The 17,606-nt window shown below is 59.1% G+C and overlaps 2 protein-coding genes across 5 annotated transcripts; one reads left to right on the forward strand and one right to left on the reverse strand.

The window, feature by feature from the left end:
• Positions 1-227: 227 nt before the first annotated feature.
• Positions 228-6,524, forward strand: NUDT16L1 (nudix hydrolase 16 like 1). 3 transcript variants are annotated; one of them, XM_040256089.1, is made up of 4 exons: positions 228-434; positions 517-777; positions 1,477-1,699; positions 5,275-6,524. In XM_040256089.1, the coding sequence occupies exons 1-3, from the start codon at positions 282-284 to the stop codon at positions 1,696-1,698; spliced, it is 636 nt and encodes a 211-aa protein (XP_040112023.1). In that variant the 5' UTR covers positions 228-281; the 3' UTR covers position 1,699; positions 5,275-6,524. The 3 variants fall into 3 exon arrangements, with proteins under 3 accessions (XP_040112023.1, XP_040112017.1, XP_040112033.1); XM_040256083.1 differs by lacking the exon at positions 5,275-6,524 and adding an exon at positions 2,505-2,788; XM_040256099.1 differs by lacking the exons at positions 517-777; positions 5,275-6,524 and adding an exon at positions 2,505-2,788 and having other exon boundaries at positions 267-434.
• On the reverse strand, positions 2,947-17,499 carry ANKS3 (ankyrin repeat and sterile alpha motif domain containing 3). Of its 2 annotated transcripts, none has more exons than XM_040256067.1 (17): positions 17,158-17,499; positions 15,991-16,292; positions 14,914-15,112; positions 14,638-14,759; positions 13,395-13,476; positions 11,433-11,568; positions 9,231-9,389; positions 7,419-7,556; positions 6,982-7,088; positions 6,541-6,708; positions 5,255-5,379; positions 4,715-4,856; positions 4,331-4,503; positions 3,990-4,075; positions 3,557-3,640; positions 3,376-3,465; positions 2,947-3,288 (listed from the first exon to the last, which is right to left on the reverse strand). In XM_040256067.1, exons 2-16 carry the CDS (start codon positions 16,158-16,160, stop codon positions 3,386-3,388), a joined length of 1,971 nt encoding a protein of 656 aa, XP_040112001.1. In that variant the 5' UTR covers positions 16,161-16,292; positions 17,158-17,499; the 3' UTR covers positions 2,947-3,288; positions 3,376-3,385. The 2 variants fall into 2 exon arrangements, with proteins under 2 accessions (XP_040112001.1, XP_040112008.1); XM_040256074.1 differs by lacking the exon at positions 17,158-17,499 and adding an exon at positions 16,373-16,422.
• Between the last annotated feature and the right edge of the window lie 107 nt (positions 17,500-17,606).

The following is a 17,606-nucleotide window of genomic DNA, read 5'->3' on the forward strand; positions in this document are numbered from 1 at the left end:
CTCCAGGGCCCTTGGTCCGCTCGGGCCGTGGGCGGGGCACGCTCTGGGCGCGCGGCTATTGGGCGGTGGCTGGGGCGCGCGCCGCCGCTCCCCCGCGCACGCTTCTTGCGCCTCGCAACGATGCGCCGGGGCGCCGCTACGGCTGTGCCGCGACGCGCGCCGGCGATTGGTGGAGGGGCGGGGGCCGGGGCGCGGCTGCCCGCGGATTGGCCGCGCCGAGCGGGGGCGGGCCGCGCACGCACTTAAGGGGCGGCGTCCGGGCCGCGGGCGCTGGTGCCAAGATGTCGGCGGCGGTGGTGCCGGAGCTGAAGCGGATCAGTCGGGTGGAAGCGATGCGCCTGGGCCCCGGCTGGAGCCACTCGTGCCACGCCATGCTGTACGCCGCGAACCCGGGTCAGCTCTTCGGCCGCATCCCCATGCGCTTCTCGGTGCTGGTGAGGACGCGGGCGTGCGGGCGGCCGGGGAACGGGGCACCGCCGCTCGGACCCACGCCCGTGACCCGGCGCTCCGTTGCAGATGCAGATGCGCTTCGACGGGCTGCTGGGCTTCCCCGGGGGCTTCGTTGACCGGCGCTTCTGGTCGCTGGAGGACGGACTGAACCGGGTGCTGGGCCTGGGCCTGGGCTGCCTCCGCCTCACGGAGGCTGACTACTTGAGCTCGCACCTGACCGAGGGCCCGCACCGCGTCGTGGCGCACCTGTACGCGCGGCAGCTGACGCTGGAGCAGCTGCACGCCGTGGAGATCAGCGCGGTGCACTCGCGGGACCACGGCCTGGAGGTGGGGCCGCCGCCCGGGCCCCGGGCCCCGCCCCCCGCCCCGGGGTTTGGCTCTGGCCCCGCGGAAGGCACCGATGGGTAACACGTCCCCCTGAGGGTTCCCTGGCCGGGCTGGGAGGGTGACGCTGTCTCAGCTTCGGGGTGGGGAGAGGGACCAGGGGCCGGGCAGGGTGGGGGCGGGCCGGGGCGCCCTCGGGGCTGTGTTCCATCTGCCTTGCTGCCTGCCATTGCCAATCCTGGGAGTGGGGGCGTGGGATCGGTGGGAGGCTGGGAAGGGGCGGTGCCTGCTCCGGGGGGTGTGAACTGCAGAGTACAGAAGTTGGGTTCTCGTGGTGGGGGCACGACGGCTCTTTCTAGGTGTGGGTTTCATCGCTTAGAAGGCCTGGGAGTGACACGGGGTGTTTGGGATTCATCAGGTGTAAGAGGGAGCATGGGGTCTGGACTGGGGGCTTCGCCAGGGACTGAGGGCTGGGACTTGGGGGCGGGGTACGTGCATGGGGGCGGGGGTTGAAACTCGCTGGGGGAAAGGAGGGGCTGAACTTTCCCGAGGAGCCGGTTGCCCCCCACCCCCGCCAGGGCCTCACATTATGTCCTGGGCAACCTGGCTGCCCTGCCCCCAGCCTAGTGGCTCACCAGCCCTGCCTGCAACGGCCCCGCCGTCCCCAGGGTCCTGGTCCCAACCCTCCTCCTCTGTCCGCAGGTACTGGGACTCGTCCGTGTCCCTCTGTACACCCAGAAGGACCGAGTCGGGGGCTTTCCCAACTTCCTGAGCAACGCCTTCATCAGCACCGCCAAGTACCAGCTCCTGTTTGCCCTCAAGGTGCTCAACATGATGCCGGAGGAGAAGCTGGCTGAGGCCCTGGCCGCTGCCACGGAGAAGCAGAAGAAAGCCCTGGAGAAGCTGCTCCCGTCTTCCTCCTGAGGTACCTCCTGTACCCTTTTGCCCCGCCCCCCTTCCCCAGCTCTCTCTGCCTGTGGGCTGTGTTCCTGCAGCCCGTCTTCTAGCATGTGCTACATTTGCCCCACCTGACTGGGGGAGTGGGCACCTTGTCATTTCCAGTGCCCTGAGCAGTTACTGGCGGGTGGCCTGGGCACACCCATGCTGAGGCACACTCCGCACATCTCACTGTGGACTGGGGGGGGCAGTGGGGCGCCAGGGGCTGTCTGACGCCCATTGGTGCAAGCACAGGGCCCTGGAGAAGCTGGTTTTTTCTCAGGGCAGTTTTATTCTTGAGGAGGCCACCACTGGGTTGACTCTTTCCTGCATCTTGCCCTGAGTCAGCCCCAGCCTGAGCTAGGAGGTGACACTGTGAATTTTGGTTGTTAGCTTTACTTGTGGTGAGTTTTCAAAGCAGCTGTACCTCCTTGGGTTTGGTCCCTGTGGACAGGCAGGGCCATGGGGCCCAGGTGTAGACAGAGCTGCTGGAGGGACAGGGAAGCTGTGTGTTCTTCAGTCCTGGCTGCAGGCCTGGGGTAGACGCAGGTATCCCTTCCCTGCTTCCCAGGGACTGAGGGCTGGGGCTGAGCCTGAGTGGTGCTCTGGGCCCTTCAGATTGGAGCCCAGGCTGCCTGCCCCTCCCAGGCAGGGTACGGCCACCTCCCTGTGGATACTGGGCCACGAGCCTGATCCAGTGGTTTCTCCATGAAGAGTGACAGGCCTTCTGCCCCTCTCCCGGTCTGGGTGGCTCTGCTTCGGCCTGCTTTGAGAGCCTCCCCCTCTGTTGGCAGCACCCTCTGCGGGCGCCCCCAGGAGACGGTCCGGCAGCGCCGGCTGAGTGTGCAGTGACAGTGGAGGCGCCGGAGCCGCCAGGTCAGGAGGGTCATCACTGGCGGTCTCCTAGGTATGAAAAGACTTCTCAGTGAAGCTGAGGTTTCCGTGGTACCAGCCTGGCTGGTAAGGACAGCAGGTTCCTGCCCCAGCCTGGGCACCCGCCTTGGAGCCTTGGTGCAGCGCTGGCACGTGTGGGCAGGAGCACTGGCTCTGTAATAAAACACCTGAACCTTGTTCCTCTGATTTTCTGGGGCGTGCTTCACTTGCTAGGTAGCTTTGTTGGGAGGGGCTCTGTGCACAGGTGGTCCTGCCGCAGGGCCAGGGATGGGGCAACAGAGGGCACCCCGGCGCCACCCTCCCCTCGCTGTGCCTCATCAGTCAGGACCGCAGGCCAGCACCGAACCCGCACCACCGGAGTGTAAGTTTTATTTTCCCACAAATGACCTATGCTGCCTAGGGGCCCCAGGCCTGCCCACCTGGGCGAACCTCAGCATGGCGTGGGGACGCTCCCCACGGCCCTGCTGGCTCTGGACTTCAGCCCAGGTCTGACGAGATGACGAGAGGCCCCGTCCCGCCTCGCTGCAGGCCTCGCTGCCCTGCACCGGCCCTGGCCTGCCTGCCTGCCTGCCTGCTGCTGCTGCTCCTGGGGCCTGCTCCTCTGGCTGTCGCAGCCGCCCACTCGCTGCCCTCCTGTCCTCGGGCACACAGCTTCAGGGTGGATCAGTCACCCCACGTCCGGTTCTGAGAAGGGAAAAGGCAGAGTGGAGGGGGCTCCCTCGGCCTCCCCACTGACTCTACTCTCTGGGCCCGTGGCTGCTGGACACTCACCGTCCCCCGGCTACGGCTCCCGCCAGCTCTCCTTCCCGCTCAGTGCCTGCAGCTTCTCCAGGCTCTGGGTCACTGAGCACAGGACTCGCCCTGAGGACGGGAGTGCACAGTCACGGCTTCACAAGCCGGGGCACAGGCAGGGCAGACCTTACGGCTGGTGGGCTGCAGCCCCTGGACTCACCCATCTCCCGGACTCGCTCCTCCAGGGCTCCTGACAGCTCGGGGAGGCTCAGGGCCTGCAAGGAGGCCTGCCAGCCTTTGGGGTCTGTGGAGCAGAGAGCCGGGTAGGCGTGGGTTCTGGGCCCCTGAACCACCGCGACAGGACTGGTCCTCTAGAGCCACATGTTCCCTGCGGCGTGTCAGCATGTTCTCTGCCCACTTGTGAAGCAGAGCGCTGCCGGCCAGTAGGGGCCCGGCCTGCTGGGCTGTGGACTCTTAAGACGGTGCCGGCTGCCGAGGCCTCCCGGGAGAGACCGTGAGGACGTGGGTGTGGAGCACAAGGGGACCGCGGAGGCATCCACGTGACAAGCGCAGAAACAGGTGGCGAGACCCGGGCCTGGGAGGCGTCCCACCCTCGTCCGCTTGCCCCACAGCCAGGACACCGCCCTCCTTACCTACTGCAGGGAGGCCTGGGCACAGGGGGGCCTCACGCAGGAACTCGTCCCGCCTCACTCGGGCTGACAGCTCGGCCTGACAGGCTCTGCCAGACAGGACACCAAGCATCGGTGAGGGGCGAGGCCAGGGGGCCTGGAGTGAGGGGTGAGCTCTGCCTGGGGGTCTCTCTCAGCCCCCGCCAGGGCCGCCCATGGGGGCCCCTCTGCTGCCTGTGGGGAGGGACAGCCTGGGGTGGCAGCTACTCCAGGAGGCCCTGAAAACCACCCACTGGTGGGAAATTCAGAAGAGACAGGGACAGAGCCTGGCGCTAGGTGGGGGGTCGGGGCGGACACCCGCTCACCGCAGCTGGTCCAGGACAAGTGCAGCGTCCTGGGCAAGGGCCCAGGTCTCCTGCAGCTGTACGTGCACATCCTTGCGGGCACCATCCTGCTCCAGGAGGCAGCTCTCCACCACGGCCCGCAGCTCCTGCTCCTGGGACACCAGGCCCCGCATGGCCTCCACCTCCTCGCAGCGCTGCGGCGGGCGGGAGAGCGCCTCAGGCTGGGTCCCCCGCCCTGGCCTCCACACCTGCTGCCTCCTCTCCAGGTCTGGGGGCTCATCGCCCTCAGCCCTGCCCCAGCCCTAAGGTGTGCCTCATGCACCCGCCCTCCTGGGCACCCCCTCCTGCCCCCGAGCTGTCACCAGTCCAGCTGATGTTCTCTGCTGCTCCCTGCCCCACCATCACCTTGTGCAGCTGGATGGCAAGCTCCTGCATCTCGGCCTCCAGCCGGTCAGCGTAGGCCAGCTCCAGGGCATCACTGGGGGGACGGGCGCTGCTGTGCCAGCGGGCGATGGCGGACGTCATCTTCCTCTTGGGCCCAAACAACCTGCATCAGGGAGGACACTGCTCAGTACCTGCCATACACGGAGGCTCTGTGGGCCATCCTGCCAAGACCGTCCGCTACAGACACCCCAGCCTTGAAGGGGGCAGGGAGCCCCCAAGACCCTGGGGGAGAGGACCGAAGTGTCCCAGGGAGTCGTGACCCCTCGCCCTGCCCGGTTCTCACAGCACGGGGAGCCGGGCTGCTCAGATGCTCTCAGAGTCGAGGTGGGAAGCATCCGGTGCCCTGAGCACAGCGGTATCCATCGGGCCAGCTTGGGCTTCAGGACCCAGGCTGCCGGCGTCCGAGCCGGGAGCAGCTGCTGGAGTGGAGGGCAGCTGCTGGCAGGGAGAAGCCGGCCATCCCCCGGCTGCGACCTCAGCTGGCCAGAGGCCCGCACTCACGTGATGCCGATTTCCTTCAGGTCGCTCTCGGTGAGGGTCAGGAAGATGCGGAGGTCCACATCCTGCTGCTCAAACACCTGCAAGTACTTGAGACAGCCGATCTGCTCCAGCAGCGTGGCGAGGTCCTGGGGGCGAGCAGGCCGGGTCAGGACAGGCGGCCGTGAGGACGCGGGCAGGACGAGGACCACCCTGCACGCGGGGCCACCGTCCTCCCGCTCAGCACCCGGCCCGTCCTGAGCCTGCTGACCCCCCAGGGCGTGTCAGGAGCCCAGGCTGTCCGCTCCGTGTCCTCAGGGTGTCCAGGGACACAGCCTGTCGGTGCTCCCAGGCCAGCTTCGCCACGGCAGCAGGAAGCACAGCCCGGCAGGCTGCGGCAGTGGCCCTCAGTCTCCACCACCCGGGGCTGTCCCCGCGTCCCCTTTGCTCTGGGGGAAGAGGCTTTGCAGGATGTCGCGTCCCTGGTTAACATATCACCCCATGTTTTCTGGGCCCCGTGGACACGAGAAATACACTGTTAAACTATCTGGAGGTCCCCATGTCTGTGCTGAGCCACTTGACTCTTGCTCCAGGACTGTTTCTGACACTGACGGTGATGTGTCCAGGTGTGGCTCTGAGTTTAACCAACTTAGAGCTGATTTGGTTTCTTGGACGTGCAGCTGCATTTTTTGATCAAACTGGGAAGATCTGGCTCTTCCCGGGAAGGATGGCCCCCGATGCTTCGGCTGCGACCAGCGCCTAGCTTTTGCCTGGCTGACTGTTTGGCCCCAGTGCCGCCTGTCCTGCTTCTCATCTGTGGTGTCGAACCTGGCCTCCCCAGCATCACTGAGGTCCACGCCGCAAGCACCAACGCCTGGTGTTTGACGCACAAGTGCTTGGCTCCCAGAGCCAGAGCGTCCAGGCTCTCCGAGGTTACTTCTTCACTCGCACTCCTGCAGCTGTAGCCTTCCTGCAGGGTTTCTTCCGCGGCGGCCCCAGTGACCCTCAGTGGACAGTCCTGAGTGTCACCTCGTCTCTGCCTTTCGTGCAGCTTGTCCCTGTCACCTGACATCAGTGCTGACGCTGGTCCAGCGTTTCTCCTCCCCAGGCTCAGGGAGGCTGAGATAAGCATGGAAACCAGGGAACGAGACAGGAACCTCCGTGGAGGCCCCTCTCCCCAGCGAAAACCCTCTCGGCCTGAGTAGTCGTCTAGGTCGTGTGGAGAATCCCGCCCCACCCTTCTTAACCGTGCCGGCCCACAGGAAATACCAATAAACGCCTCAGTAATCCAAGAGCGCCCGTGGTGTTACCTGGGGTCCTGAATACGGGGGCCTGTCAGTCTGGGGGCTCGCTCCCGGGGCACAGGACGTCACGGCGCTGGGAGCCCACTGGCTGTCACTGCTGCTGTAACGGTTCTTGGTCTTCACGTAACTTTTAGTTTGTTTGCGAACCGAGCTTCTCCGCACGTGATCCGAATCCTGGGTGAGAAATGTGTATTTACAGTGGCTCTGAGCTGGCCCCTCCAGGCCCTGCTCCCCACTCTGCCACTAGTGTCTGGCCTCATCCACACTCCCTCACCTCCTGGGGACAGTGGGAGGTCTGAACCTTCACCAAAGCCCTGCCTGCCACCGCGGCCCCACGGAGCTCCAGGTGCCTCTAAAACAGCCTGCCAGCCCTGCTCACCTGGCTGAGCCATCAGGCGCCCCCACAACGCTGGGCAAGGAGGGGAGGGGAGGGCAGGGTAGGGTCACCTCGTTGCTCTCCAGGGAGGCCTCGCTGCTGAGTCCTGGGGCCCGGGCCAGGCCCTCGCTGCTGCTGCTCCGTGCAACCCCAGGGTTGGCAAAGAAGGCCTGCTCTTCTGAGGGAGGGGAGACAAGGGCGCCTGACCACAGGCCTGGCCGTGGCAACACCAAACCCAGTCCAGCCCCCGCCCTCCCTGCCTCCATGCTGACTGCTTGGGCTGCGCACCCTCCGCGCACAGCAAGGCTCGTCTGCCTGTTCTCGGGGAGACCCAGGCATCACGCAGAGCGGGCAGCGCAAGAACACTCAGACGCTCCTGAGGACCCGCCACTCCAGGGGTGAGACCTGTCTGCACCGACCCCGGGACCTGCTCAGAGACCCTGGCCCCAAGCCGGACTCCTCAGGAGTGGCCTCCCTCTCCCCCGCCCAGCTGGCTGGGGGAGCGCACCGCGGCTGCTGCTGCTGCTGCTCTCCACGTCCCGCTCGTTGATGGGCGAGGTGACGTCCCTGTAGCACAGGCCACCCCCCTCCAGGGGGTGCTCATCGCTGCTGTTGAAGCTGACGTAGCCCTGCGGAGGCACCTGCTCTGTGGGCAGAATGGGGCACGTAAACCCCCCGCACACAAGAAGCAGGAGGCATTCTTCTTCCCACACGCGACCACCACCTCCTCGGGGCCTCAGGGAGGGGAGCCCCAGGACGGCACTGTCCACTTGCTGCCGCAACCTGGACAAGCCGCGCCATCAACAGGCTCCAAGGGGTCCCCGGCAAGTGTGTGCCCAACAGCTGGTGCACGGCCACCTCTCCCTCCAGCCACACTGACGCCGAGAGGAGGAGCCCATAAGCTGTGTTTACAGATTGCTGGGCCAAAGAACTGTGCCACAAAGCATTCCTGTAGCTGGAAACACACACCCCTGGCTGAGCAGGAAGCTGAGGAGCTCTGGCTAAACGTTAACAGAGCCAGTGTAGTATAACCTGTGAGTGTATCTGCCTGTGAGAAAACGAGGGGGAGAGGCGAGACACAAACTCAGCGTTTAACCCCTACTTTGCCCCTCCCGTGCTTCCCTGGTGGCTCAGCTGGTAAAGAACCCGCCTGAAATGTGGGAGACCTGGGTTCGATCCCTGGGTTGGGAAGATCCCCTGGAGAAGGGAAAGGCTACCCACTCCAGGATTCTGGCCTGGAGAACTCCATGGACTGTATAGTCCATCGGGTCGCAGAGAGTCGGACATGACTGAGCGACTCTCACCTCACTTGCCCCTCCCCACAGGAAGTGTGTGTGTGCACAAGAGCGCCTGGCTGGTGGGACCAGGGGTAACTTATTTCCTTCTTTATACCTTTATCGTTCAAAAATGTTTTTTAACATTTTTGCCGGGGAAGAGAATATACATGCTTACAAAAAGTTAAACCATCACACAATGTAAGACAAAAAGCAATCTCCTGAAAGGCCACAGCTAAGAGATTGGGGGGCGCTCCCTCCCACCGTCAACCCCACCCCCAACCCCCGCCACAGTGCAGGCAGGACAGGTGGCCTGGGCGCCCCCGAAGGAGCAGACCTCAACCCAGGGTCCTGCACTCCCAGCCACAAGACTACCGCCCACACCCTCGCCTGAGGCACCAGCTCTTGGTCAACCCCCGGCCCTGGGAGGAGGCGGGCCTGGAGCTTCCAGCCAGCGCCAGGACCCCTACCCAAGGGTCTGAGAAGGGAATCAAGTCCTCATGTGGTCTGGCTGGGATGGTCTCCAGGCTGGGAGGGAGTTCCCACGGTGGCCTGGTCACTGATGAGCAAGACACCACACCTGAATCTGGTCACATGGCCAGACCAGCACGAGAATGTCAACCCCGCTGTGCCCCAAGAACTCAGCATCTGTGCTCCTCAAGAGCACTGCACTCAGCACTCAAGAGCAGACGGTCTGACAAAGCTCAGGGGATCTGGACACTTGGGGTCTGAGGTTCTGGCCCACCAGGTGCGTTTACCTTCTGACAGTTCTCATCCCCGCGAGACCCACCCCCTTGAGGAACGGATCTGAGCTCAGCGACACTTCTCCAGGAGAGAAAGTTCTATTTGTAATTCTACCTGACAGAAAGGAAGTTTAAAGGACGGCCCAAAGAGCCAGCCAGGGCCTGGTGTGCCTCCATCTCTGTGACCCATTCCGAGTCCTCAAGCAGCTGCCCTTACCCGGCTTCCCAGGGCCCCCAAGTCATGAGCCTGAGCGCTCATTCTCTGGGACAGGATCCCGGACTCTGGGGCCGTGGGGCGCTCACCGTAGCAAGGCTGCTGCGCCCGGCTCCCGAGTCCGATGGCCGTGATGCGGGCCAGGGCCCGCGGCCCCTCATGGATGCTGAGCCCCTTTCTGCGGCAGGGCCTCTGTCGCTGAGGGACAGGGCCACACTCGTCTGAAGAGCTCAGATCTTCATATTTTCCTGTGGGTCAAACACCAAGATTCAGACAGCCTCATCAGTGATGGATTAAACTAATCTTCATAATGAGCTGGAAGAAAAATATCATAACTGATTTTCCTAAATTAAGCAGAGTGTTCCTGGGCTGTCATCTGTAAGAAATGCCACAGTGGGTGGGTCCAGTGCTTGGGGGACCACAGGGATGTGGGGGTGAAGGGGGTCACAAGACCGCTGAGCATCACGGGGGTCCAGCCCATCCTCCTCTCCTCGTGTATTCTCAACCTCAACAATATACTGGGAAACAACGGCCGCATGAAGGCTCATGTGCTGTTTTTCAAATCACCACCCATCTGAGCTGAAGAGCTCAGTGTGCCCACAGCTGTCAGCACTTTATAGCTTTTCATCGTTTCCCAAACATCGTGATGCTTAGAGGGCACAATTCAGCAGCTTATTGGTAGAAGCTCCCGTTGGGGAGGGTCTCACTCTGGAGCCGGAGGACTGGGGCAGAGACAGAAGCCCCTGATGACCCTGGGCCATGAGTGCTGCCTAGACAGGAGGGGAGCAGCTCACTAAGCCGTGAACTTCAGGCTCAGCCGGCCGCTGCATGAATACTCCCAAGCTGGGGCAGTGCCCGAGTGGACCTCTCCCTCACACTCCAGGATCCACACCGCCAGGAGGACACTGGGGCCGTCCAAGCAGAGGGTGAAGGAGCCACAAAACGTGAACGTTCAGGGAGGGGAGCCAAGGCAAAGGTGGCTGCATGACACTGAGCTGCCGCAGCCCGTCCTTCAGTGGAAGACAGAACCAGGTGAACCCACACCCCGGCGCAGTGCAGAGGGCAGGGAGGAGCCGGCGGCCACTCCCTGAGTACAGGGACTCAGCGCACCCCATTCACCACCCAGAGACTAGCGGGTCTTCAAGAAAACCACACAAGAGAAACGAGGGCAAAGGCCAGGCCCGGAGAGGGTCCCAGGAGAGTCCTTCAAAGGCCATGTGGGACCAGTGCTATGTACACCGTCCTAGGGCACAGAAAGGAAGGGGAGCTTCCATTTCTGCTTATGAAGCAAGTTCAATACTGAGACCTAGAACTGATAAAGACAGAACAAGAGAGAATCACAGACCAGTATCAGTTATGAATATCCACACAACTTGCAAAACCACATTAAGAAAATAAGGGACTTCCCCGGTGGTCCAGTGGCTAAGACTGTGTGCCCCCAATGCAGGGAGCCCGGGTTTGATCCCTGGTCAGGGAACTAGATCCCACATGCTGCAAATAAGACTGGGCGCAACCAAATAAAAATAGTTTTTAAATATTATAATATGCCAAGTAGGATTTACGCCAAGAATATAAAGTTGATTCACTTTTAGAAAATTCATTAATATACTGTGCTAACAGGTCTAAGGAGAAAATTCACAATCATTTCCATAGATGTTAAAAACACTTTTGACAAAATGTGGCACATATAAAGACATTCAAGAATATAGGAAATGATGGATACTTTCCTAACATGACGACATATATGCAAACTTTACTCTGCAAGCCAGCGTATTAACTTAACCTGGCATTTCTGCTAAGATTAGGGCCAAAGTCAAAGTCCACTACCTCCACCTCATTCAACAGGGAACTAGAGGGATGAGTGAGTGTGATGAAAGCCAAGAAATCAGAGGTATAAGAATCATGGAAAAAAGTAGTAAATTTTTTCTCTATGTGCAGGTTTTATGGTAGTGTACCTGGAAAAAAACTAGAGAATCAATAAATAAAACTATTATAAGCTCCCAACAGTGACAGAATCCAGTCAGGCAGAACTCAGCACGGTGGACAGACATCAGTCTCCTTCCTCTGTCTAAGCAGTTCTAGGCGATACGACGCTGATAAACTTGACACGTAACTAAAACATCTGCGTGGCAACAAAGGCCACAAGCAAAGTCAAGGAACAAAACCAGAGCCACCCGGTCTGAGCTGCCCTCCTCCCGCCTGCCTGCCCATCCTCAGCTGGGTGGTCCCTCCCGCCTCAGCCCAAGGGGAGGAGGGGGTGCCAGCAGAGGCCAGGCTGCAGACACAGGTACCTGGGCTCCGGTAGAGGCTCTTGGGCAGAGAAGGTGAGTGGGCATCGATCAGTCCCACGATCTTCATGTGTCCGTACTGCTTGGCCAGCATCCGGGCTGTGGCTCCACTGTGGTCTCTTGTGTCCACTTGGACTCCCTGGGACGGTTTGCAAAAGAAGAGTTAGGAGCCTCAGCCACAGAGCAGCCTCGCTCCTGGCTGCAGACCCTGGAGAAGAGGGCTGAGACGAGCGAGCCCCATCCACACGCACCACACTGCGCGGAGTGACAGAGTCATCGCAGAAATAAGCATGTGTTTATATATATAAATCTTAAAAATGCATAAAACAAGTCTACACACAGCACGTGAGGAGACTGTAAAGTCAGGGCAGTGTGGCTGCCTCTGGACCCATGGTGGGTTATACTGGTGTTAACTCTGTACGTTTAAAGTGCTTCACTGTTCGCAGTGGTTCTCACTGCCGTGAACAGGGCTCAGGTTGGTGCGACCTGCTCTCTGCTTAGCAGCCTGGCCGCATCCAAGTGAAGGCTGTCCTTAGGCTACATCCAAAACTCCTGCTTTCAGTGCCCAGCTGTACAGACGTGGTCGCACACGTGTGACGCATGTGCACAGACCTCCTGCAGGGCGCTGTGTGACGGCAGACACGACCTGATGCCATCTGCAGGCATGGCTGGAGAACGTGATTCAACCCGACAAGGAAGCACTGCGCTGCCACGCACGAGAGGAGACAGCTTTATGTCCACTGGTGAAGAACAAGCTAGGACAGACCAGTTTAAAAAAAAAAACAAACAAGCTGGGGAGCAGCCGTGGGGAGAGCATGGAGACAGAGACTGAGGCAGAGGCGGGAGACAGGCTCATGTGCACCTTCTGTCTCGTCCAGACTCTTACATGTGCAGGTACTGTCCCCAAATTCTTTTTTAGAAAGAGACAGCATGCTAACATTTTATGATACAAAAAGTCCCCGGGATTTCCTTGGTGGTCCAGTGGCTAAGACTCCATGCTCCCAAGGCAGGGACCCCACCTGGGTTTGATCCCTAGTCAGGGAACTAAGATCCCACATGGCCCAACTAAGGCCCAGCACAGCTTAATAAATAAATAAAATCACACACACACACACACATACATATACATATATAAAAGAGCAAACCATTCCAGTATTCTTGCCTGGAGAATCCCATGAACAGAGGAGCCTAGTGGGCTACAGTCCATGGGGTCACAAAGAGTCGGACATAACTGAGCATGACGAAAGGCAGAAAACCAATACAACATTGTAAAGCAGTTATCCTCCAATTAAAAATAAATTTTTAAAAAAATTTATAAAAACAGAAATACAGCATACAGAAATAATTGCATGCATGCTAAAGCTGTGTGTGCCAAGATATTTTCTGGAGCATTGCCTGTAATTGCACAATGGTGGAAACCTCAATTCTACTAATAAGGAACTGATTTAACTAAATATGGCATGGATACTGTATGGAATACCATAAAAGGGCACAATGTCTATGTCACATTAAGTTATTTTTCAGAAGCTGCAGAGCAAACATGCAGCAGAATCCCACTTCGTTCAATGTATAAACCCATGTGTCTGCAGGTGTCTATAAATGTGGTCTTTTATCAACCCAGTGGGCATCCTGAGAAGGAACAGGGGTGGCCTCCTGATTCTGTACAAATTTTGTTAAGTGATGGGATGATGAGTGCTATTTACTGTTTTAAAATTTTTTCCACACTTTTCAAATAACAATATTTTCAAAGTTATTATAAGAATACGTTTCTACACTCACTCACGACTGTACCCCTAACGCCTAAAGTGGCACTCAGCACTGGTTATCCACAGACACTCAGTGAAAAATGTGAATAAACGGATGCAGAGCCGTTATTTCTGTGTAGGAGAAAGTTCTCCTGCAGTTTATAGTTCGGTGATAAGATGCCTCAGCTGCTATGGCGGAATTACAAACAGGGTCACTCACATGATTCAGAAAATACTGCACGATGATCTCATGGCCGGCGGCTGCAGCTTCCATCAGCGGAGTGAATCCATATACCGGCTCCCTGCATGGGGACCTCGGTCAGACAAAACCTTGGCGACAGCGACGCCTCCCCCACTCCCCCCGCCCCCGCCGAGCCTGGAGGGCTCCCTTGGCTTCTACCCCCAGCGCTAGTCTTTTGTTCCAGAGACAATCCACCTCCAGTCTCTGCTCCTTCACAGCTGTTTCCACTTGCTGTGATCTGAACCTCCACTTAACCACAGCAAAAAGCAGCTATCGCCCCTCACTGCTCACAGATAGTGATCACCTCCTCTCCACCTCTCCAGATACCCCACCTTGCAGATCTAGACCCTCCAGGAACCCTCCCGGGACTCCAGGACTAAGAACCGACACTGCCCTCACCATATGTACCTGGTGCTTGCTTATGCTTAACTCAGAGCTGAACTGCACCAGGCGCACGCTCACCTCTTTAGAGCGCCCCCTGGCTCTGACTAGTGCCACCCAGCCTAGGAGACCAGAAACAAGCTAACCACTGGTTTTCATGTTTTAAGACACATAGTTTTCAGGTTTTAGCATCACTGAAGTCAGAATGTCAATAAACGAGTTGCAATTTAATGAGAAACCCTTTTTTTCTTACTTAATGGGCTGGAAACCTACAGTATGTGACCCCAGCTGACACCAGCCAGGATGTGCAGAGTCAGGTGGATGCCGGGTTGAAAGAGGATTATCACGGTGACACGCTTTAGACAACACCACTACTTCCAGCTTATAAAACTCAAGAGTGCATTCGAAGCATCACTTCATACGTGTATGTGGAATGATATATACATATACACACAGAAGGCAAGAAAGAGAAAGGGACTGGCATTTAACATGTGTCAGTTAAGTGCCACTCGCTATGTTAGGCCCTGGCATATGACAGGACACGTAACTCTTCTAATAACGCCGTGACATAGGCACTACCCTCCTCTTTTCAGTTAAAGAAAGCAAGGCCCACAGAGCTTAAGGTGCCGCACCAAGTGCCACCTGACAGGTGAGCGAGAAAGCCAGGATGCTCCCTGTGCCTCTGCCCTGGGCGGCACTGTCCCCTCCACCCCAGGTCTTGAGCCTGCCACACCGAGGCAGGAGCTCCCGCACTCTGGCCTCTAGCTGCCTCGCCAGCTGCCCTCCTCAGAGTCAGACGGGACCAACCAACTCCCACGGCTGCTGACGACCTGGTAATGACCTCACGTTGGCGTTCGCTCCACTGTCCAAAAGGAACTTGACCATCTGCTGGTGCCCAGCACTGGTGCAGTGGAAAAGGGCAGTCCAGCCCTGAATGTCCTTCATTTCCAGCTCAGCACCTTGCTTCAAGAGAACAGAGAATGCCTGTTAAGGCCGCGTCTCCTCCGCACAGGGCGGGCACCCTCCAGGCCATTACACTGAAAGAATCGAAGTGATTACCCAAGCACGCTGCAGTGGTTCCCTCTCTGCCGAGCGGCCTGAGGCCCTCGCAGCTCACCTGGAGAAGAAAATAGGCGATGCTCTCGTTGCCACAGCTGGAAGCCAGCATCAGTGGAGTCTGCCCTTCCGGGGTCGGCACATTCACACTGACCCCCGCCTCGAGCAGGAGGTGCACGATGGTATCATGTCCAATGTAGGAGGCGTACATCAGCGGGGTCCAGCCGCCACCGTTCTTCTTATTCAAATCTAACTCTCTCCTAAACAAATGCAAGACATGCTGGACACGCCAGCCATCGCACACATGGGGTTTACCAAACCCAGTGGCCGGGCCGAGAGAAAAAGTGGGGAGTGCTGACAGGAAGCAGAGTCAACCGCCACCCTGGACATCACAGGGCTCAGGGGTGACTCCACTTTCTGGACCACTGCCTCTGCACACTACCTTGAGTTTGCCTCCATGCTCCAATTTCTTGTTCTGATCTGTGCCCTCTTCCTACCCCAAAGTCAGCTCTTCCTTCCTCCCACCAGCCACAGAGACAGTTGTCGACCAGGAGAGGTTCTGCCCCCAAAGGATGGTTGGCAAAGCCTGGAGACATTTTTTGACTGTCATAACTGCGAAGGGAAAGGCTACTGGCATCCAGGGGGCGCAGGGAGGCCGGGCATGCTGCTCTGCATCTGCTGCTGCGCCGCTTCAGTCGTGTCCGACTCTGTGAGACCCCAGAGACGGCAGCCCACCAGGCTCCCCCGTCCCTGGGATTCTCCAGGCAAGAACACGAGTGGGTTGCCATTTCCTTCTCCAATGCATGAAAGTGAAGTCGCTCAGTCATGCCCTTCTCTTAGCGACCCCATGGACTGCAGCCTACCAGCCTCCTCCGTTCATGGGATTTTCCAGGCAAGAGTACTGGAGTGGGGTGCCACTTCCTTCTCCGAGAGATCTTCCCAGACCCAGGGAGTGAACCTGGGTCTCCTGCATTGTAGGCAGATGCTTTACCGTCTGAGCCACCAGGGAAGTCTACAATCTACCCATGGGTTAAACGTCTACAGCTGTGGGCCAGGCCTCGCTAGCCTCCTAATGGCTCCACCTGGGCGGTGGCACTCAAACATCCAAAAGGAAGGAATGCCTCCCAAGACCTCTTACCGCTGCACACACTCCTTCACCACCTCGTACTGGCCAATGGAAGCCGCTGTGTGAAGATCCAGGGGGACAGCTAGCTCCTCCCGGTCGACCTGTGTGCCCAGCCCGTGCCACATGGACAAGCTGCGGTTCAGCAGCTCTGGCTCGCTGGCTTCATCGCTGAGCTCCGACATCGCTGTGGAGGGGGATGCTGGGGTCAGTTGGGTCTTTCCTTCCTGGCAGTTCCAGGGGATAAAATGCGATGGTCACACTCCTGCTGCAGCAGACTGCTGCCCACAGCAGCTGAACGATCCTGGCTGCCGAACCTGAACAAGAATCCAAATCAGCTGAGTGTCAGTTCTGCACTCCTTTTATTGGAGGCTCACTCAGTTGGTAAATAATCCACCTGCAATGTAGGAGACCCCGGTTTGATTCCTGGGTCAGGAAGATGCGCTGGAGAAGCGATAGGCTACCCACTCCAGTGTTCTTAGGCTTCCCTTGTGGGTCAGCTGGTAAAGAATCTGCCCGCAGTGCGGGAGACCTGGGTTCAGAAAATCCCCTGGAGAAGGAAAAGGCTACTTATTCCAGTATTCTGGCCTAGAGAATTCCATGGACAGTCCATGAGGTCTGTCAGACCCCATAAGTCAGACAGGATTGAGCGACTTTCACTTTCAACTGTCTGAAACCAGGCACAACGCTGAGGGGCTATCAGAATCATGGAAGGAGAACGTGGATACCCAGGACCATAAAGCTGCCTTATCACCCTGCTCCATGCCAGATGCTCTAAAACGACGGGCTATTCCTTAGGAACAGAGTCATATACAGGTGTATATCACGTATACTTGTCGAAAATCTTTTGCTTATCGCTTCTAGAATTTATCTCCAGGAAGTAGCACTGAGAATGAGATCTTTTAATTTTCCTTCCACCTTTGCGTTCTGTCCATTCGGTAAAATGCTAAGTATCTGTTAATTTTAAAGCACACCAACGTAAATAAATAACAACAACAAATGACGTTGGTGGTGACCGTCACGCCCACAGGGAGGAGGTCTGTAAAAGCCCGAGGGCACCGCGTCCTGCCCCGGGGCGAGGGCCTTCCGCTGCCTCCAGGCATCCCCACCTCGTTCTCGGGCCCCGGGGAGGGTAACCTAGGGAACTACCCAAGCGCCGACGCCTCCTCCCAGTAACCTTACCCCGCACGTGGCTTTCCTTCCCGGCTCCTCAGCTGCGAAGAGGATCCTCGGAGCTGTAAACTCCCGTGGCGAACCAGCGGCAGGGCTGGGACGCCCCGCGAACGGGCAGCAGGTGCGAGCACCAGGCAGGGGCCGGGCCGCCGCGGAGCCTCCCCGCGCTGGGCCTTGGGCCCCGGGCAGTCCTGGGGCCGCCGCTCCCCGCCGCGCTCCCTCGGCCGCGCCCACTCGGGCTCCCTCCGCGCCGGGCGCCGCCACAGCGCACGGACCCAGCGGCCTGCTCCCGCCCCGGAAGTGGTTGCGGGAGGCGCAGAGCACGCCGGGACGCTCGCCGGTCCCCCTCGGCTTCTCCCGGCGCTGTAGATTTCTCGTCCGTCCCGCACCCGGACCTTCCGGTCAGCTCGCCCGGCTCTCTGTGTGACGCCCACAGCAGCGAATGAGCAGGGGGAGTC

Source organism: Oryx dammah, unplaced genomic scaffold (assembly GCF_014754425.2).
Source record: "Oryx dammah isolate SB20612 unplaced genomic scaffold, SCBI_Odam_1.1 HiC_scaffold_2, whole genome shotgun sequence".
NCBI lineage: Eukaryota > Metazoa > Chordata > Mammalia > Artiodactyla > Bovidae > Oryx > Oryx dammah.

Excerpts from the sequence above, each read along its gene's own strand:
- NUDT16L1 (XM_040256089.1), top strand. The coding sequence starts at position 282 with ATGTCGGCGGCGGTGGTGCCGGAGCTGAAGCGGATCAGTCGGGTGGAA. Across the intron at positions 435-516 it reads CCATGCGCTTCTCGGTGCTG|ATGCAGATGCGCTTCGACGG; the intron begins GTGAGGACGCGG and ends GCTCCGTTGCAG. Across the intron at positions 778-1,476 it reads CGCGGGACCACGGCCTGGAG|GTACTGGGACTCGTCCGTGT; the intron begins GTGGGGCCGCCG and ends CTCTGTCCGCAG.
- ANKS3 (XM_040256067.1), bottom strand. The coding sequence starts at position 16,160 with ATGTCGGAGCTCAGCGATGAAGCCAGCGAGCCAGAGCTGCTGAACCGC. Across the intron at positions 15,113-15,990 it reads GTGAAGGAGTGTGTGCAGCG|GAGAGAGTTAGATTTGAATA; the intron begins GTAAGAGGTCTT and ends GCATTTGTTTAG. Across the intron at positions 6,709-6,981 it reads CCTCCCTGGAGAGCAACGAG|GATTCGGATCACGTGCGGAG; the intron begins GTGACCCTACCC and ends TTTCTCACCCAG.